General features: G+C 40.0%; 1 protein-coding gene across 1 annotated transcript in view; it reads right to left on the bottom strand.

Annotated features, from left to right (window-relative positions):
* AP4E1 (adaptor related protein complex 4 subunit epsilon 1) overlaps positions 1-21,350 on the bottom strand; it is an 89,489-nt gene that overhangs the window by 45,760 nt on the left and 22,379 nt on the right. The window contains 4 exon segments of the mRNA XM_006168757.3: positions 7,345-7,454; positions 7,556-7,678; positions 12,234-12,307; positions 19,952-20,118. Of these exon segments, the coding sequence (XP_006168819.2) occupies positions 7,345-7,454; positions 7,556-7,678; positions 12,234-12,307; positions 19,952-20,118 (474 nt within the window).

The raw sequence follows: 21,350 nt of genomic DNA on the forward strand, positions 1-21,350 counted from the left end.
GCGTGTGTATGTGTGTGCCCAAGATCCAGAAAGGAGAATAGAGGAGAAGGGACTGTGGCATGGCCTTCCCCCCCAGGAGGGGAGGGGGGGTGTTTTCTCGCTTTCTGTCTCTATGGCAAGCGCATGCGCCCTATAGCAAAAACCTCTCCAAAAAAAAAAAAGTAACAGTTCTGTACATTACTCGGCCTAGTCTCAGTGGCACAAGCAATAGTGTACTAGATACAGTGCTGGAAACGACAGAGCCGATCACAAGTTCAGATCCCACACTGACCTGAAACACACTGGGTATGAGTGTGTACCTAAGATACTGACTCACTGGAGGAAGGAGATCACAGAATAACAAGACCCTGTTCAAGGTCCCTGCCTGCCTGCCTCTCTCTGTCTCTCTCTCTCTCTCTTATGACAGAAATAAACTTTAAAAAATGTATGGGTGTATATGTACACACTAGTGTGTGTCTATGTGTGTGTGTAAATCCAGTCTTGGCAATCTGTGTTTCCCAGACAATCCAAACAACTGAAAACAGCATTGGTGTGGGTTTGGCAGTTAAGGGCAATGACCTCTAATGGATAGACAAAGGTTGGTGCTTCTAAGCCTACCAAGGCCTACAGTGAGAATCTCAATCATCAGCGAAGAACCACTTTATAGCTACTTTCAGAATGCTGCTTCAAAGAAGATGAAGGAAGGTCATTACCACAGAATGTTCCCATTTGGCTACCATTCCAAGGCCCTAGCCTAGAGTTCTAAATAAATCATATTCCAGAAATCATTATGACTCTAAGGACAATACTGAGAAAGCATCATTTATTGGTTTTTTAGGATAACCAATATTAGCTGCAAGAGGATTTCTATAAATCCTATTCATCAAACTTGTTTAAAATATCTTTAGGGATCTGATTTTTCAATCCTTAGAACTTCCACTTCCAGTACAAAGAAGATAATATATTCTAAAGTTATTTTTAAAACTGCTTGGGACCAGCAGTTGGCATAATGGCTATGTTACTGGACTCCCATGTAGTCGACCATGGTTTGAGTCTTGGACCCGGTGGTTTAACTCACACCAGGCATCTGTGTGTGCGTGCTCAAGATTCCGAGAGGAGAATGGAGGAGAAGGGACTGTGGTATGGCCATCCCCACTAGGGAGTGGATTTCTCGGTTTCCCTCTCACTGTCTCTGTCTTTCTGGTGAGCACACGCACCCTATAGCAAAAATCCCCCTCAAAACAAAACAAAACAAAACAAAAAAACACTGCTTAAGGGGCAGGCAGCAGGTGGCATGGTGGTTTAAGGGCACTAGACTCCCACATGGCTGACCACAATTCAAGCCCCAGACCTGGCGGCTTGCTTCCTCACTCCCTCACTGGCTTCCTTGTCAAATTAAATAAATAAATAAATAAATGAAGTTAAATAAAATAATTCTTTGGTGGGGGGGAGGGGGGGAAGGACAGCTTAAGAGACACCACCACATGGTGTAGCAGTTACATTGCTGGATTCTCACATGGCCAGCTGCAGTTCAAGTCCCAGACCTAGAAGCTTGAAACTCACATCGGGCACATGTGTGTGTGCATGCCTAAGATCCCAAGAGGAGAATGGAGGAAAAGGGATTGTGGCATAGCAATACCCCTGGGGGTACAATTTCTTTTTCTTTTTTTTTTTTGGAGAGATTTTTGCTATAGGGCGCGTGCGCTCGCCAGACAGACAGAGAGAGACATAGAGACAGAAAGCAAGAAATCACCCCCCAGGGGGGATGGTCACGCCGCAATCCCTTCTCCTCCATTCTCCTCTCAGGATCTTGGGCACACACGCACACACGTCTGGCGTGAGTTTTAAGCCACCGGGTCTGGGACGTGTACCGCGATCGACTATGTTGGAGTCCAGCAACATAGCCGACATAGCCATTACGCTAACTGCTGGTTCCCTGGGGGTACAATTTCTCACTTTCCCTCTCACTATCTCTGTCTCCCCTCCAAACCCCCATGAGCACATGCACCTTAAGGCAAAAACCTTTTAAAATAAAAATGCAACTGCTTTAAGGTAATGCTTAACCATTTAAAAATCTATGAGTACAGGAGGTAACAGGTGGCGTGGTGGTTAAGGCACTGGGCTTCTACTTGACCAACTGCAGTTTGAGTCCCGGACCTAGCAGATTGCTTTCTCACTTCTTTATGTCTCTCTTTCTCTCACTCTGGTGAGTACACCGCCCTATAGCAAATTAAATAATAATAATTAATAAAACTACATACATTATTTTTTAAATCTATAAACATATAGGTTTCTCCCATCAATAGTTTTTTTGATTTACGCAGCTGCTTCAGATATGTTCCCAGTAGATTGTAAACTCTATGTTACATATTTTTAGATCATCCACATCAAATTTCATTCTAAGACCTTGAAATTTGGCATTTCTAGGACTGAATGGGATATGGTGTCAGAAATTGCATGGCTAGCAGTCTTTTCTATTCAGCTTTATTAGTTCCTTTTTTATCTTTCTCCCCTTGTATGAAAGGTAATAAAACCAGATAAAAGGGAATCCTACTAAAGCAACAAAACACCCCACAGCCAACAACAAAGTTCCTGTCATATTTTTGACAGAGGTTAGAAGTGACGATGGCATTGATGAGACCATACTACAGTGTCATCTTTGGGCACCATTGATACTGAGAACTTTCTCTAAAGAAATAAAACTACTGGGACCAGTACAAAGTGTAGTGGTTGAAGCACTGGACTCCAACATGGCCCACTACAGTTCAAGTCCCAGCCTGGGTAGTTTGCTTTCCTACTTTCCCCCTCTCTCTCTGTCTCTTTCTGGTCAAATTAAAAAATAATAATAAATAAAATAATTTTTTTAAAAGCAAAGCATTAAAACTATTTTTCTTAGATAGTGGACCAAACAAATCAGATTTCAGTCACTTTAAGCCAGATCTTTGGCCTAGCAGTTAAGAGAGATGATCTCACATGACTGATTATATAGTTCAAATTCCAGACCCAGCAGCTCGAAAAACTTACTGAGTACATGTGCATGTGTGTCCCAAATTCCACTAGGATGGAGAAACATAGATGGACTGCAGTGGAACCCCACCTCCCACTGCAGGAGTACTTTCTCCTCCCTCTGTCTCTCTCTGACAAGCAAACACACCCTCTGACAAGTTAAAAAAAAAAAGTACCTAATTTTCTTTTTGACTCTCTCTTTTTTTTTTTTTTCTTTTTGGAGGGGGGAGCTATAGGATGTGTGCATTCACCCAAGAGAGAGAGAAAGACAGAAGGAGAGAAAGCAAGAAATCACCCCCCAGGAGGATGAACACATTGCAATCCCTTCTCCATTCTCCTCTTAGGATTTTAAGCATGCATGCACACGCAACAGGTGTGTTCCAAGCCACTGACTGGGTCAGGGACTCAAATCACAGTTGGCCATGTGGGAGTCCAGCGCCTTAACCACTATGCCACCTGCTGGCCCCTTGAATCTCATTTTTAAGAGAGAGTCCAATGATTAAATATAGCAAGATGGGACCAGCAGATGGCACAGCAGTTACGTCACTGAACTCCCACGTGACCGACTGCAGTTCAACTCCCTGACCAGGTAGCTCCAAAATCACACTGGGCACGTGTGCATGCATCACCAAGATTCTGGGAGGAGAATGGAGGAAAAGGGACTGCAGATTGCCCAACCCTCCTGGGGGAAAATATCTCACTTTCCCTCTCACCATCTTTGTCGCACTCTCTCTCCTACCAGTGCACGCTCCCTAAGGCAAAAACCTCTCAAAAAAAAAAAAAAATTAGAAGCAAGTCAGGCTATGGAAGAAAGACACTGTATGTCTCCACTTAATGTATACCTACTGTCCGCACTCTATGGTAGAAACTAAAAAATGAGTGTATATAAAAGTATGGAAAATGGGAGCAGCAGATGGAGTAATGGTTACATTGCTGAAGTTGCATGTAATTGATCCTGGTTCGAGTCCTGGACCCAAAGACTTAAAACTCACATAGGCTACATGTGTGCAAGTGCCCAAAATCCCGAGAGGAGAATAAAGGAATGGGGACTGCGGCATGACCCCTGAGGGGTGAGTACTCACTTTCTGGGTCTCTATCTCTCTCTGTCTCTCTGGGGAGCACATGCACCCTATAGCAAAAAAATCTCTCAAAAAAAAAAAAATGGAAAATGGTTATGGAAACTGGATACAGTGTGGAAAGAGGATGGGAGACGGGGGAGAATGAGAAGAAGAGAACATAGGAGAACAATTAAAAGGCAAAACATTTATAGGACACAGAAATAGATGATTATCTATTGATGATAACATGTATGGTATCTTCAACTGGACTTTTATGAAGTGTATTCATGTTGGGTAAATTCACTTTACAAGTAGTAATGATGTATAGTGATTATATATATAAAATAAATAAATAAAAACTCCATTTGGAGAGGTAAGACATCTATGGGACACAGAAATAGATGATTATCTATTGATGATAACATGTATGGTATCTTCAACTGGACTGGTGTGAAGTGCATTCCTGTCGGGTAGGTTCACTTTACAAGCTCTAGTGTACAGTGACTGAATGCATAAAATAAAATCTAAAAAAAAAAATTTTTAATGAAAAAAAGAGTTAAATACACCAATATGAATATTATATCAAAGTCAACTTCATTTACCTTAGTGGTCAACTACACAAAGATGTTGCATGTTCTATATTTGTTTTTTTGGTTTTTGTTTTTAAGAGAGATTTTTGCTATAGGACACGTGTACTTGCCAGAGAGACAGAGACAGAAAGTGAGAAATTCACCCCCCAGGGAGGATGGCCACACCACAAACCCTTCTCCTCCATACTCCTTTAGGATCTTGGGCACACACACATGCCCAACATGAGTTTTAAGCCATTGGGTCCAGGACTCGATCTGTGGTCGACTACGTGGGAGTTCAGTGACATAACCATTATACCATCTGCTGGTTCCAGCTCTATATTTGTTAGTGGAAGGGATGTTACTGTCTCTTAGAGTCTATTCATTTTTCTATAATGCCCATGCACAGAAATTAGTACATCTGAAATTTCCCAAAGTCATTTAAGCCAGGTAATAATTTCTGGACAATTAAAAATATGAATTTAAGGGGCCAGCAGATGGCATAATGGTTACATCCCTGGACTCCCACAGTTGACTGCAGTTTGAGTCTCAGACCTGGTGGCTTAAAACTCACACTGGGTGCATGTGCCCGTGTTCCCAAAACCCTGAGCGAAGAAGGGACTGCAGTGTGGCCATCCCCCATAAGGGGTTTCTCACTTTCTGTCTCCATCTCTGTCTCTTTGGCAAGCCCATGTGCCCTATAGCAAAAATCTCTCTAAAAAATATGATTTTTAAAAATACAGATATGAAAGCAAATTTCTCAAAAATGGTTTTTTTTTTTTTTTTAAGAATTATTTTGCTTGACTTTAATTCGATCAGAGTGGGACAGAGTAAGAGAGAGAGAGAGACAAGCAAGCCTCCAGGTCTGGGACTTGAACTACGGTAGGTCAGTGCCCTTAACTACTATGCCACCCACCAGCGCCTCTCAAAAATGTTTCAAAATGCCTTTTAAAATTCAAAATTCATCTTTCAAAAATTATAACTGTCTAATGTAATAGTGTTCTCTCTATAAATCCTATTTTTCATTGCTTTAGTGGTATTTAGATTTTTATTTTAATCTTTATTATTTTGTTTTTCCCTCATAGGGCATGTGTGCTCACTGGAGAAAAAGACAGAGAGAGATGGTGAGAGTGAAAGTGAGAAAGCACCCTCTGGGGGGATGGTTACACCACATCCCTTCTCCTCTATTCTCTTCCTAGGATTTTGGACATGCACGAACATGTGCCCTAAATAATTTTCAGGTTGCCAGGTCCATGACTTGAACCACAGTTGGCCATGTGGGAGTCTAGCAACTTATCCACCACACTATCTGCTGCCCCCCAGTCTTTATCACTTTTAAAATCAGAAATACAACTTTTCTTAACTAGGCCCCATATACCACTTAGATGAAGGTATGGAGTGATTTCTCTATATGAGAATTTATAGAAATATCTAAATAGATATCCAAGTAGACATTGAAGCAATTTTTTTTTTGAGAAATTTTTGCTATAGGGTGTGTGTGCTCACCACAAAGCCAGAGAGAGACAGAGAGACAGAAAGCGAGAAATCACCCCCCAGGGGGGAACATGCTACAATCCCTTCTACTCCATCCTCCTCTCAGGATCTTGGGCAGTCACGCACATGCACCCGGAGTGAGGATAAGCCACCGGGTCCGGGGCTCGAACCGCAGTCGACCACATGGGAGTCCAGCTGATATAGCCATTGTGCCAACTGCTGGTCCCAACACTGAAGCAAATGTATAGGCCAAAAAAGTTTTTAAAAATTAAATATATTATTATATCTTTCAAAAAATTCAAATCATTTTAGGGTTATCTTCACAAATCCTTTCTATTTTTTTGAGACTATATTTGTTGCTATTATTATTTCTTAATTTGACCAGAGAGAAAAAAAGGGAAAGTGAGAAAACAAGTTGCCAGGTCCAAGACTCAACCCATAATCAGCCATGTAGGAGTCCAGAGCCCTAACCACCATGCCACCTGCAGGCCCAAGAATCCTTTCAATAATCTCATCTATTTAATAAAGAATTAATTCATTCATTTCAAGGCATAAAACATTTATTTTAACATTAATCATCATTTATTACATCTTAAGTTTGATAATAACAGGAGTACATCTTAATGGGTACTAATAGGAAGACTTGGGACTAGAATACAGGTCTCCTATTGGTAAAATCCTCAAACCAAAAAAATTTAATGAACCCAAAGAGATTATAGGACCTAACCCCTTCAACTCATAATATAAAAATATCCCTGTGGCTATTGACACAGTACTCTTTAGAAAAGTTATTTAAACTTTAGTAAAAAAAAAAAAAAACCAATATGCACATTAAAAAGTTGAAACACACACGTGTGCATACACACACATACACATACTACCCAACACTTTAATCTCTGTCCACAATACCAAGAAAAAGTTTAAGATTTTTTTTTGGAGTTTTTTGCTATAGAGCACGTGCGCTCACCAGACAGACAGAGAGAGACAGAGAGACAGAAAGCGAGAAATCACCCTCCCCAGGGGGGATGGCCACGCCACAATCCCTTCTCCTCCATTCTCCTCTCGGGATCTTGGGCACGCACGCACACACGCCCGGCGTGAGTTTTAAGCCACGGGGTCCGGGACGTGAACCGTGGTCAACTACGTGGGAGTCCAGCAACATAGCCATTATGCTAACTGCTGGTCCCAAGTTTAAGATTTTTAATACTTCATGTATACTATTCAAAATACCAGTTTACCTCTCTTTTAATAATGGGATCAGGATGATCTAAACATTCAATTATTGTCATCTGGTGTTGAAGAGCCAGAGTAGGATCCTGCTGGATAACATAAGTGAGAGCCTTCAGCCCTAGAAACAAAGATTATGTTACACAAAGTGACTTGAAATGACTACTCAGCAAATATTAAAAGCTCTCTCTCTAATTTTGACAAAAGAATCAATCATCTTACCTAAATATTTAAGATTTATTTTAGGAGACAGAACAAATTTTCCAATGCACTTGGCAGCCTTCTCAAGTAATTCCGACTTAGGATAAATAGAATAGACTGTGTGCACACATTCGAACAGAATAGCTAGAGAAAGAAAATAGAAAAATGGCAGGTATAATGGTAAGGCATAATAAAAAACAGAACTTATAATAAAACTGATTGGAAAGTCAGTTTTAGTCAAAAATCTTATTTATGAAAATTTACCAAAAAAAGGAAACTTTATTGTTTCAGGCTTATACAATTACTACAATTAGGTTACCACAGTACAATTTACAGAGGATTATATTTGTTAAATAGGTAAGAATGATACATTCATTCAACAAGCATTTAGTGAATACTTCCTACATGCCAGGTGTGGGTTTAGTACTACGGGTTTAGTACTACGAATACAGCAGTAAACAAAACAGACAAAAAAAATCTTGGCCTCAAAAAGCTCACATTCTAATGAACACAAACAATATTCTCATGTCTCTCTATAAAAAGATATTTCCAACACTACTTGAATGCTTTAGCATCACTTATTCTCAATGTACAGTAGTTTAAAGCTGTCCCTTGATATCTTCGGGGAATTGGATCGAGGACCCCCATGGATACCAAGTTCATGGCCCTTATATAAAATGGAGTAATATTTACATATAACCTATGCATATTCTCCTGTATACTTTAAATCACCCCTAGGTTACCTATAATATCTAATGTAATAACCTACACACCATTTCATTCACATGGATTCAGTGTAGTACTTCGCACATGGCAAATTCAAGTTTTATTTTTTGGAAGTTTTTCCCCCACTACGTGAGATCCCCAACTGGTTGAAACTAGGTGCAGAACCCACACATAGGAAGAATTGGCTAAATTTCAATATAATCATTTAGGATGATCTAGCATTTATTTCAAAGATAGAGTCACTACTCAAAACTCTTCAACCAATTTGATTTTCTGATATAGTCAAAGGTCTGAAAAATATGATAGGTGATTGGGGGCCAGCAGATGGCTTGGTGGCTAAGGTACTAGACTCCCACAAGGCCAACCGCAGTTTAAATCCTACACCTGGCAGCTTGAAAATCATGCCAGGCACATGTACATGTGTGCTTAGAATCCCCCTTGGGGAGTGATTTCTCACTTTCCCTTTCACTGTCACTGTCTGTCTCTCTGGCGAGCACAAGAGCCCTATGACAAAAACCTTAAAAACAAATGAGGAAAAAAATATGATTGGTGATCACTGGACACTAATATGTCTTTCTAATTCTTTTGAAGAGCATGAGTCAAGGAGTTAGAGCTTTGCCATGGTAAAAAAAAATCACTGTGACAGGACCAGCAGGTGGCATAATGGTTATGTCACTGGACTCCCACATAGTCAACCACGTTTCAAGTCCCAGACCCAGTGGCTCAAAACTCACACCAGGCACGTGTGCATGTGTGCCCAAAATCCCTAGAGGAGAACAGAGAAGGGACTGCAATGTAACTATCCCCAGTGGGGGGTGATTTCTCGCTTTCTCTCTCTGTCTCACTCTGTCCCTCTGGCAAATGCACGCGCCCCATAGCAAAAATATTTCTAAAAAAAAGAATCACTGAGACATCATTAAGCCCTATACACCCTATGGCATCACAGTACCCTAAGGAGACACAGTGAGGGCACAGAATCAGCAGACTTAGAAACAGTTCTCCTACAACCTCAAGTACATCAAGTATCCTTGATAGAATCATCCTTCTATATTTCCAAAAGCTTAAAACATAAAAACCAGATAATTTTCTTATGTAGAAGATACACCCTGAATATTCAACTCTGAATTCATTTGGCTATCATGAGAGGACTTCCACAATACAGCCTTTCCACTGTTCCCCACCTCGGTTCACTCAGATCGAGGGACATTGTTCTCCGAAACTTTAAACATCCCAACTTGTGCACCTCCTCTCACAGTCCCTCCATGTAGAAGTCCCTTCAACCTCCCTTTTTTGCCTGTCTAATTCCTACCTACCTTTCATGGCTCTACCACATCAATAAATCCTCCTCTGTGCCCTTGGGCCCATAGTGATCTCTACTACTTCTGAATTCCTTCGACAATATGGATTCCCTGTACCACCCCTTCACATTCTGCTTTAAACTGGTATATGCTTTCATAAATAAGTTATCTTTTCTAGTATACTGTAAATCCTTAAAGACAAACAATTTATCTTATAGTTTTTGTGTCCTCTATACCACTTTACAAAATACCTGGCACATAGTAGATACTCAATAAATGTCTTTGATCTAGTTTATTTGATTTGACACTAAGATAAGTTATAATAACAGAACTTTCATAAAAATATGACTTAGAAAGCATCAAGACTAAAATCCAATTAAGATAACTGATAAAAGGAAAATAACTTTCTCTTCCTTTAATTCAATGAAGGCATATTACTCATTGGCTAACCCAGTGCCAGACTCTGGGATATGCTGGTCAATAAGACAGACACAGTCCCTGCCCTTATGAAGCTTATAATTTAAAATTCACAAACTTAAGCAATAAAATGTTTATATTAGGATTACTAGAGAATAATAATCTACCACTGATATAATCAATGTAAGCTATAAACTATATCAAAACAAACATGGGGGAAGCACAGTAATGAAAAGCTAAATAAAGGAAATAAATAGGACAGAAACTATACGGTTTCTGTAGCAAGGTCAAACACTGGACTGACACGTTGCTGGTGTTGGTTCAAGCAATCTTAATAAAAGAAGAAAGGGTCCTAGTTCAGAACATTTAAAAATACTCCCTCAGGTATACAGGATTGTCCAAATAAAAAAGAACAGATAACAGTGGTTATCTTGAGGAAGAGGAACTGGGTGGTGGGTGACAGGATGAAAGGGAGACTTACTGTTCATTGTATACCCTTTGTTATCTTTTGAATTGTGAACCATGTGCATATATTACCTATTCAAAAAAATAAAAAAAAAATAAAGCTGAAGTCAATTATTTAAAAAAAAAAAAAAAACTTTCTGCAAGGGGTAAAAAAAAAAGCAGATTTTTAAACAGAATTCCTTCAGACCCTTTCAAACACTTATCCTAGATGTTGATTATATCAAACTAAAACATTTTAACATACTCTCACTGCCTGGAAAGATTCTGACACCTTTCTGGATCTTCTGACAGCTCATAGATAAACCACCTGCCCTGATATGGGTCATCCTCATCTGGGGCCCCTTCCTCTCCCTGCACAGCAGGAACCCAGGTAACATCAACTGTTCATTACTCTATTCACACATAAGGGCAGGGCCTGTGTCTACCTTATTCTGCCTTTATCTCCCACACAGCACAGAATACATAAATCAATCAACTCTTCCTTAATCTGTACTTATTTTAAAATCAAGTTTGTATTGCAGAGGCATTCAATAAATACTGTTGAACAAATAAAGCACTTATTGTCTTAGTTACCATTTATACACGTAAAACGTAATCCTTCAAAAGTTTACTATCGCCATTCACTACCACGTGCGTGATTTTTCCTAAACAAGTCTCATACATGCAGTCCTTCCTCCTTATTCCTACTGCATCTTTGTCAAGCACTTTTTATTTCAGTTAGACGAGTTCAATTTCTGCCTTCTGGTCTATCCTCCACTTCTACAACCACTGTTCCCAAAGATCCACAGTTTACCATTGTCTAAAAGAACAAACACTCTTCATCTCCTAATTCACGGTCTTTTATCAAAGTAAGAAGTGACTTGAGATTTGAGTCATTTTGAATTGTGAGCCATGTGCATATATTAACTATTCAAAAATACAGGTAATACATTACCTATTACCTCATCTACTCCTTCCCTCCAAAGCATGCAAAATGCAAAGTGTTTTACTTGCATCTTTTAGGTGCTCCCAAAAATCTCAATTTCTTCACTGAGCTTTCTCAGATCGATCGAAAAAGAATAGTTTTTCCCACTAGTTGGAAGTATTTTTGGTTACTTTCTCAATTGTCCACCCTCCCAACTTACTCTTGTCTATTACTACCTTGCTTTTTAAAATTACATATAACATATGTAACTATCATGTGTTCACCGTTTCATCACAAAACAGTATGCTACCTCTATTGCTACTCATTCAGATAGCTCCTTAAATATCACTTTTTCAGGAAAGCCTTGTTCTCCCCCTTACTAGATACTATTGATACATTCTCCCACAGCACCACGTAATCCTCTTCGTAACATTTACAACACCAACACCTGTCCCTTTCCACCTACCGAATCCATAAACCCTGTGATTTCCCCCCATAGTTGTATTCTAAACACCTTGCATGAGGCAAGACAACAGAAATTTTAAAAATACTTGACTAGTTGACTGATTTAAGAATTACCCTCAAATATAAACTTTCACAAACTATATAACAAAACTGAGTTATCTTCAGTCAGGTAAGATACTTGATAAGTATTTTCAATAAGGAGACAACTCTAATATTAAATTTAGGTCAACATTTAGAAAATGTCATAATTTTGAGTTACTGCTATCTATTAGTCATCTAACACTTGCATTAAAAGAATAACGCAAAAACCATTTTAAAAGTAATGTACAAAATTCTACTGGAATGTACAATATTCTAATACAGATCTAGGCATAATACTAAAGAACAACAGTAGTCATCACAGTAGCATGTACATGTTACCTACCATATGTGACATTGTGATTTAACTCAGCTCTTCGTAAGGATTCATCAAGAACATCATACATTAATTCACTTGTCCTGTTTAAAAGATATTTTATTTGCAATGGAATTACAGTATTCTAACCCAATAAAACAGTTTTTCAAACTTCTTCCTACCAGTAAGGATCTACAGAAAAGAAGTGCAAAAATCCATTTACTTTTTTTATTATTATCATTGCCAGAGGGTATGTGCACATGCTGGAGAGACAGAGAAGGAGAAAGCGCTTCCCAGTGGGGTGTGATCACACTGCAATCATTTTTCTACATTTTTGGGCAACCACATACACATGCCACTGGGGCCAGGATTCAGACCCAGGTTAGCCATGTAGGATCCAGCTCCCTACACATAGCACTCAAATAGTGCACTACGGGGCCGGCCTATACAGTTACGCAGATTGTACTTCTTAGCTATTTCTTTTGCTCTATTCAGGAGTTGAACTTCCTGATTCATTGAAATTGCCTAGTTAGCCACTGAGGAGATATACATAAAATCAAATCTTTCCTCTACTGTGCCCAGTCTATAAACCAAGTTGTAGTTTGGTTGAACATACTACCTTTTTTTTTTTTTTTTTTTTTGGAGAGGCTTTTGCTATAGAGTGCATGCGCTTGCCAGAAAGACAGAGAGAGACAGAAAGAAAGAAAGAGAAAAATCACTCCCCATGGGGGATGGTCACGCCACAATCCCTTCTCCTTCATTCTCCTCTCAGGATCTTGGGCACGCACGCACATGCACCCAGAGTGAGTTTTAAGTCACCAGGTCCGGGATGCAAACCATGGTTGACTACATGGGAGTCCAGCCACATAGCCATTACGTCAACTGTTGGTCCCCTGAACATACTATCTTTTTATAATTTCTTTGCAACAAATAGTTCACTCTGTTTGAAGTTATTATAGTAAAACCTCACATATCCAGATTATTTCAAACAGTATTTTATTGGTAGTTCAACCAGTTTTAAAAAGAAGTCAAATACTAGTCTTTGAGCACCAACTCAGTTCTTAAGGAAGAATGTTTTAACCTATATTTATGTCAAGTATAAAGAAACATATTTCGTGCAACTTAAAGACTCATACTCGTATGTCTTTATAGTCATTGATTACAACAGCAGTAACTGGATTAAGGAATGCATTCAAAAAAAAAAAAAAAAACAGTGCTGTGGAGTCCTAGCACTCTGTCTGCAAGCCTATAAGAAAAAAAAAATCCTCTCCAAGAGGCCAATGTGAAAACTGCCATTTCTCAGCTGGTATTTTTCTATGCCTTACAATTCAAAAAGCACTAATGGGTCTAGCCTTGGTGGCACAAATGATAATCTGCAGTGCTGGAAGCCATATAGCCAACCAAGGTTTCGATCTGCGGTCTACCTGGAACATGTTGGGAGGGTGCTCCTAAGATCCCAACTATGGGGACCAGCAGTTAGCATAATGGCTATGTCGCTGGATTCCCATGTAGTCAACTGCGGTTTGCATCCAGGACCTGGTGGCTTAAAACTTGCTAGGCGCATGTGTGTGCGTGCACAAGATCCCGAGAGGAGAATGGAGGAAAAGGAATTGCGGTGTGGCCATCCCCCCTGGGGGGTGATTTCTCGCTTTCTGTCTCTCTGTCTGTCTGGCGAGCGCACGCGCCCTATAGCAAAAAAATATAAACAAAAAAAAAAAAAAAAAAAAAAAAAAAAAAAAAGATCCTGACTATGTCAAGGACTGGGGGAAGGGGATCATAGCATGGCAATATCCTGTCAAAGGTGCTCATGTCTCTCTCTCTTGCATGCACATTGTCTCTCATTAAAAAAAAATTAAATAAATACACTTTGAAAAAAGAAGAAAAGCCACAAACTAAAAGATGCACTGGGTCGTCAGAAAAGTCATGAGGCATTTTTGCATAGAAAAATAGAGACAAATACCCCTTGACTTTTCTGGTGACCCAAAATGAGTAATAAATGCACTAATAAAAAAATATAGGATACAGTGGTATTGCAGCAAAACTATATTATAAAACAAAAATATCAAAATCATCTAGAGCTGTATAAATTAGGTATTTATGAATATTATATCTCTTTCAGGAGATTTCTCCCTTATTTTTCCCCAGTATGTAGCCAAAAAATTCAATTTTAAGTGCATGTAACTTTCATTCTATCTTGACTGAAGTATAAATACCCAATAATGAGAATCTAGAACCATATTCTAAATCCCCTTCTTTTATGTATAAGCTTACTTTCACAGATAACCATACGGCAGACATTACCAATTCTCCCCCTGCCCCCGCAAAATTCAATAATCTTGTATGTATAGTCTAGTTTTTCAAATTTAAAAGCTAGTAGGCAGGGCCAGCAGGTGGTGTGGTGGTTAAAGGCACTGGATTCCCATAAAGCCCACCGTAGTTTGAGTCCCGGACCTGGTGACTTACTTTCTCACTTTCCCTTTCTCTCTCTCTCTCTCTCTCTCTCTGGTCAAATTAAAAAATAATAATAACAAATGGAATTAAATAATTATCTATTAAATAAATAAATAAGTAAGCATGGGGTCAGCAGATGGTGTAGCAAGCAGTTACGTTACTGGACTCCCTCATGGCTGACTGCCAGTTCATGTCCCAGACCCAGTGACTTGAAACTCACACCGGGCCTGTGTACCCACATGCCCAAGATGCCAAAAGAAGAATGGAGAAGGGATTGTGGCATGGCAATCCCCCTAGGAGGTGACTTCTCAATTCCCGTCTTGCTGTCTCTGTCTCTCTCTGGCGACTGCACACACCCTAAGGCAAAAACGTCTACAAAAAAAAAAGCTAGTATGCAGCATAAATGTCATGACTAGCCACATGAAATGTGAAAATACTTGTGCACATAACTGAGCTAAATGCTTTTATTTTTTGAGCTAAATGTCAGTGACCTAAGAAGTACAATGCTATAGAACACAAGAAAATACTCAAACAACATATATAAAAGACCATAAACATAAAAGACTTGTCTAGGTTCTTTCAATTAAGTATTTTAGATCCCTGTTATAAAATAACAAGGCCAGCTGGTGGGATGATGGTTCAGGCAGCTGCTTCCTATATAGTCAACTGTGTGGTTACAGTCCCAGACCTGGCAGCTCGAGAAACACTCTAGGCATGTGTGCCCAATCTCCCGAAAGGAGGGAGAAATGGAGGAGACTGGATTGTGGCATGACCATCCCTCACAGCACTTTCTCACCAACCCCCATACGCTACACCCCTAGCCCCCAACAAGCACATGCACCCACTGGCCAATTACAAAAATAGTAACCTTTTCACTTTGCCACACAGAGTTAATCAGGCCCTATGAAATAAATACAGGATTTACATTAACACAAAATCCCACAATAAAGTTGATAAAACAAGGAGAAAATGTTCTAATGTTCCACAATATGGTAAAAGAGTTTCATTCTTTTTTCATTTATTTAATTGAACCTAATTACTATTCTACTGAGCTTTTTGAAGGTAAAGGCTACCTTATTCATCTCTGTGTGTATTCTCCAAATTCATCCATGAAGGATTAAGGAAGATAACAATTAAAAGAATTTAGTTAAATAAATTTACTAAATGCCTCCAAAATTACTTTCTTACAACATATGCACATGATGACATTGTATTTTACATAGACCAATATGGTCTAATGCAGTAATATGAAATTAGTGGTTTTAAAACAGAATTCTAGTGAATTCCAAGTAGAGTTCCATATTAGGATAGGATGGAGTTACAAAAATCAAATGTAGTTAGGACAAACATTTCTAACACGTGTGTCTACTCATTACCTCTAGGTTTCACTTAGGGACAAGTTTTATAAACACAGAAAAAAAGAAACATAGTATGCCAAGGGTGATACAATCAGATTAGCCCTATCAGGAGCTTACTGGCAGATGGATTCTGATATTCTGAAGTTGAAGAGTTATTTCTAGGAGCAACAGCCTAGACAGCCATTCCTTTGTAAAGTTAGGCTAAAGAATTAGAATAGAGGGACCAGCAGATGGCATAATGCCTATGTCACTGGACTCCCATGTATTCGATCACGGTTCAAGTCCTGGACCTGGTGGCTTAAACTCAAGCTGGGCGCATGTGCGTGCGTGCCCAAGATCCCGAGAGGAGAATGGAGGAGAAAGGACTGCAGCATGGCCATCCCCCCTGGGAGGTGATTTCTCACTTTCTGTCTCTCTGTCTCTCTCTGGCTTTCTGGCAAGCACACATGCCCTATAGCAAAAACCTCTCCAAAAAAAATGAATTAGAATATGAAGGTACCCTATTGCATAAAAGGGAACAATGTCTATAAAGTCAGAACACTGATTAGCAAATATTTTTCTTAAGACAGAAATATATTGGAGACTCAAACCAATGTCCTTGCTCTCAGGGGACTAAAATCTAGTTTGGATTTGCTCTTAAACAGTTTAGAAAAATTAAATTTATTTCCAGAGGATGCACATGTTCACCAGAGAGGGAGAGAAAGAGAAAGCATCACCAAACGGGCATGGTCAAGTCACATTCCTTTGTCTTCCACTTCTCACCCTGTCAGGATTTGGGGCACACACAGGAACCTGGTGTGCTTTTCAAGCCTCCAGGGCTGGGAATTGAACCACCAGAGTCGGTCATAGAGATCCAGCTCCCTATACATAGTGCATAAGCACTGAACTATGGGGCCAGCCCAGAAAAAGAATTTTAAAGTAAAAATGCATATGTGCACATGTACAGAGTGAGAATAATAGACCAAATGCAAATTATTGAAAACTCTAGAGAGACAATATAGAGAGCTCCTTATACCATTCTTGGAATTTTGAAAGTTTGTTAGTTAGAAAAAATATGGTAAAATAAAAAGTTACAAAATGCACACAGTTGGGAAGCTGTCCATTATGGGTTAAATGTAAGTGACTGGCTAAAAGAGTAATTCTGACAAATGAATTCAGGTCAAGCACTCACATCCAACAAGGGCGAGGGCTGACAAACTACTACCTGCAGACCTAACTTGGTCACCTATTTGAATACAACTGCAAGCTAAGGAGAGTTTTTTTTCTTTTTTTTTTTTTGGAGAGATTTTCACTGTAGGGCGCGTGCACTCGCCAGACAGACAGAGAGAGACATAGAGACAGAAAGCGAGAAATCACCCCCCAGGGGGGGTGGTCACGCCGCAATCCCTTCTCCTCCATTCTCCTCTCGGGATCTTGGGCACGCACACACACGCGCCCGGCATGAGTTTTAAGCCACCGGGTCCGGGACACGAACCGCGGTCGACTACGTGGGAGTCCAGCGACATAGCCATTACGCTAACTGCTGGTTCCCAGGAGAGTTTTTATATCTGTAAATGGTTGGGGGAAAATCAGAAGATCAAGGAACCAACAGGTGGCATGGTAGTTAAGGTGGCTGGATTCCCACATGTCCAACTGTGTTCCAAGTCCCAGACCCAGCAGCTTGAAAATCACGGCAGATGTGTGTGTGTGTGTGTGTGTGTGTATGTGTGCCCAAAATCTCCAGAGGAGAATAGAGAGGGGATTGTGGCATGGCCATCCCCTCAGGGGATGATTTCTCACTTTTCTTCTCTCTGTCTCTGTCTCTTTTCTGCGAGCACACACACCCTTTGGCACAAAAAAAAAAAAAAAAAAAAAACAGAAACAAAAAAACTAAATCAGAAGAATATTATATTTTTTTGGGGGGGAGAGGTTTTCGCAATAGGGTGCGCGCGTGCGCTCACCGGACAGAGACATAGAGACAGAAAGCCTCTCGGGATCTTGGGCACGCACGCACACGTGCCTGGCATGAGTTTTAAGCCACCAGGTCAGGGACATGAACCGCAGTCGACTATGTAGGAGTCCAGCGACATAGCCATTACGCTAACTGCTGGTTCCCAGAAGAATTATATTTTAAGACATGTGGGGATTATATGCGATTTATTGTTGGTGCCAGTAAGTCACATGGTGGTGGTTAAGGTGCTAGATTCCTATTTAGTTAACACAGTTCAAAATCACACTGGGTGTGTGTGCTCAAAAATCCCAAGAGGAGAATGGAGGAGAAGGGATTGCAAAATGGCCATCTATCCTGGGGGATGATTTCTCACTTTTTCTCTGTCTCTCTCTGGCAAGGATACATGCCCTGTTGCAAAAATCTTAAAATAAAAAATTTATCACCCATAAAAAAGATTTTGGAGGGACCAGTAGGTGGCGTGGTGGTTAAGGCACTGGACACTCCCACATGGCCGACCAGGGTTTGAGTCCTGAATCTGGTGGCTTGCTTTCTCACTTCCTCTCTCTCTCACTCTCACCCTCTGTCTTTCTCTGGTCAAATTAAAAAAATAAATAAATGAATAAATCAAATCAAATAAAAATTATTTAAGAAAAAAAGGTTTTGGAAAACAATCATGCTTATTTATGTACTGCTGCTGGCTGCTTTCAGACTCCATCATCAGAAGTTTACAGTTGTGAGGCCAGCAGGTGGCATGGTGGTTAAGGCACTAGACATTCCCACATGGCTGATCATAATTCAAGTCCTGGACCAGTGGCTTGCTTTCTCACTTTCTCTCTCTAGTCAAATTAAAATAAAAGAATGAATTTAAAAAAAAAATTTTTTTTAAGAAGTATAGGGGTACCAGTAGTTAGTGTAATGGCTATGTCGCTGGACTCCCACATAGTCGACCGCGGTTCGAGTCCTGGACCCAGTGGCTTAAACTCACACCGGGCGTGTGTGCGTGCATGCCCGAGATCCCGAGAGGAGAATGGAAGGGATTGCGGTGTGGCCATCCCCCCTGGGGGGTGATTTCTCGCTTTCTGTCTCTCTGTCTCTCTCTGTCTGTCTGGTAAGCGCACATGCCCTATAGAAAAAACCTCTCAAAAAAAAAAAAAAAAGTATAGGGACCAGCAGTTAGCATAATGGCTGTGTCGCTGGACTCCGATGTAGCCAACCGCAGTTCGAGTCCCGGACCCATTGGCTTAAACTCATGCCAGGCACATGCCCGTGTGTGCCCAAGATCCCGAGAGGAGAATAGAGGAGAAGGGATTGCAGCATGGCCACCCTCCCCATCCACCTCACGGAGTGATTTCTTGCTTTCTGTCTCTCTCTTTCTGGCAAGCGCACGCGCCCTATGGCAAAAACCACTCCAAAAGAAAAAAAAACAAGTATATAGTTGGAATAAGCAACATAGCTCCTCCCCCACCCCCAACACACACACAGAGGCCTAAAGTATATATTATCTGGTCCTCTGCAGAGAGTTTCCTGACCCCCAAAACTACTGATGGAACAATTAGGAAACTAGAGACAGCGGATAGCCCTCCAGAGGTACATTATGCAACAGGAAGGATTTGGATAAGTAAACAGCCAAAATTATCCCGGCAACCTGAAAGGACGTATGTACTTCCTGTGGTGGCTTACTTAGCACTACTAAGTTAATTAAGCACTGGTAGAATCTGGCTTAGCAAGAAACCTCTGCATGACTAAAGCCTAAAGCTATCATGTAATCACTCATTAAGAAAATTTACTGGGGACCAGCAGGTGGTGTAGTGGTTAAGGCGCTGGACACTCCCACATAGCCAACCACGGTTCGAGTTCCAGACCTGGTAGCTTTGCTTTCTCACTTTCTGTCTCTCTCTCTTTCTCTGTGTCTCACTCTAGTCAAATTAAAATAAAACAAAATGAATGAATAAAATTAAATAAATAATTCTTGAAAAAAAAAAAAAGAAAATTTACTTAGAATAGTGTACCTTTGATCGTCTTTTCCTAGAAGTCCTAGTATTCTCAAGAGCTGAATTTGTAACCATGGTGCTGGCACACTGTGATAATTGAAATCTATTGGGAGCTTTCCTCCAACTACTTGCTTCAAAATTGTTACAAAACTCCCAGTCAAGTCTTTATATCCAGATGAATTCTCCTATATTCAAAAACAAAGCAAAGGGAAAAGCTTTTTGTTAATAATGTCGTATCAAATATAAAATAGACATGGATGACTGACTACCTGCTCACTTAGAAGTTCATATTCACATTTAATAAGACAGTGCTCTAACATGTACAACTTCCTCCACGATGAAATTTCTGGCTACCCAATCCAAAATTAAGTTGTCCCCAGAAAAGTTTCTAAATAGAGAGTTCTCTATTTTGCCCTACACAGTTTAATCACATTTCAGAAGTTCTTGCAATTACATCTTAGAATCACTAATAGCCAATATCAAAAATCGAAGAAAAAAATGAAAAGAACTAGCATAAAAAACAACATAACACTTCTACTCTGAGGAAAATCAAGGCCTATTTGCAATCTCTGAACTCTACAAAAGACTTCTCAGGTAAATGATTTAAATTAGTTCTAGTTGGCAACGCCCAGCCAAGACACTCCTTTAACAAAGACCCCAAAATTTGGTGAATTTAAAATTAACCATACGGTATTTACCCGTATTTTTGTTTGAGAGTGAATGTGCCTTGATTATCAACCTGAGTAATCTCTAGAACTGGGGAAATTAACATACAGTCCTTAAAATGAACATTAGACTCTTCACTGTCATTTTTAGAATGTATCAAGAGCAAAATTTTGGAAGGTAAGTGATAGCTTTTTTAAATTTTAGTAAATGTTAGAAAGTAAGATTTAATATCTGCTATCTAGTTAAACCATACTATTTTAAAACACATGCACAGAAGAGAAGATGAGCTTTGCTTCTATCGTTTTAATTATCTTTTGTTTTGGTTTGGTTTGGTTAAGATTTCGTGCCATAGGACACATGTGCTTGCCAGAGACAGTGAGAGGGAAAGTAAGAAACCACCTCCCAGGGGGGATGGGCCTACCAAAGTCCCTCCTCCTCCATTCTCCTCTTTGGATTTTTGGGCACGCATATATATGAACCCAGGTATTTCAAGCTACTGGGTCTGGGACTCAAACTGCACAGTCAGTCATGTTAGATCCAGTGTCTTAGCTACCCTGCCATCTGCTAGCCCACCTGTAATTATTTTAAATGAGTTCAACAGCAGACTTCACTTTGTATAGTAGGTGATCATGAGATTTCTCACAAATCAGTAATTTGGAATACAAATGGGTTCAGGTAATACACTGAAACTGAATTAGTATAAATCCGTCATCAACTAGAAAAATGTCTTTACCTTACCAGCCAGCACTCT

The sequence above is a fragment of the Tupaia chinensis genome, unplaced genomic scaffold (genome assembly GCF_000334495.1).
Source record: "Tupaia chinensis unplaced genomic scaffold, TupChi_1.0 Scaffold146140_1, whole genome shotgun sequence".
In the NCBI taxonomy this organism is placed as follows: domain Eukaryota; kingdom Metazoa; phylum Chordata; class Mammalia; order Scandentia; family Tupaiidae; genus Tupaia; species Tupaia belangeri.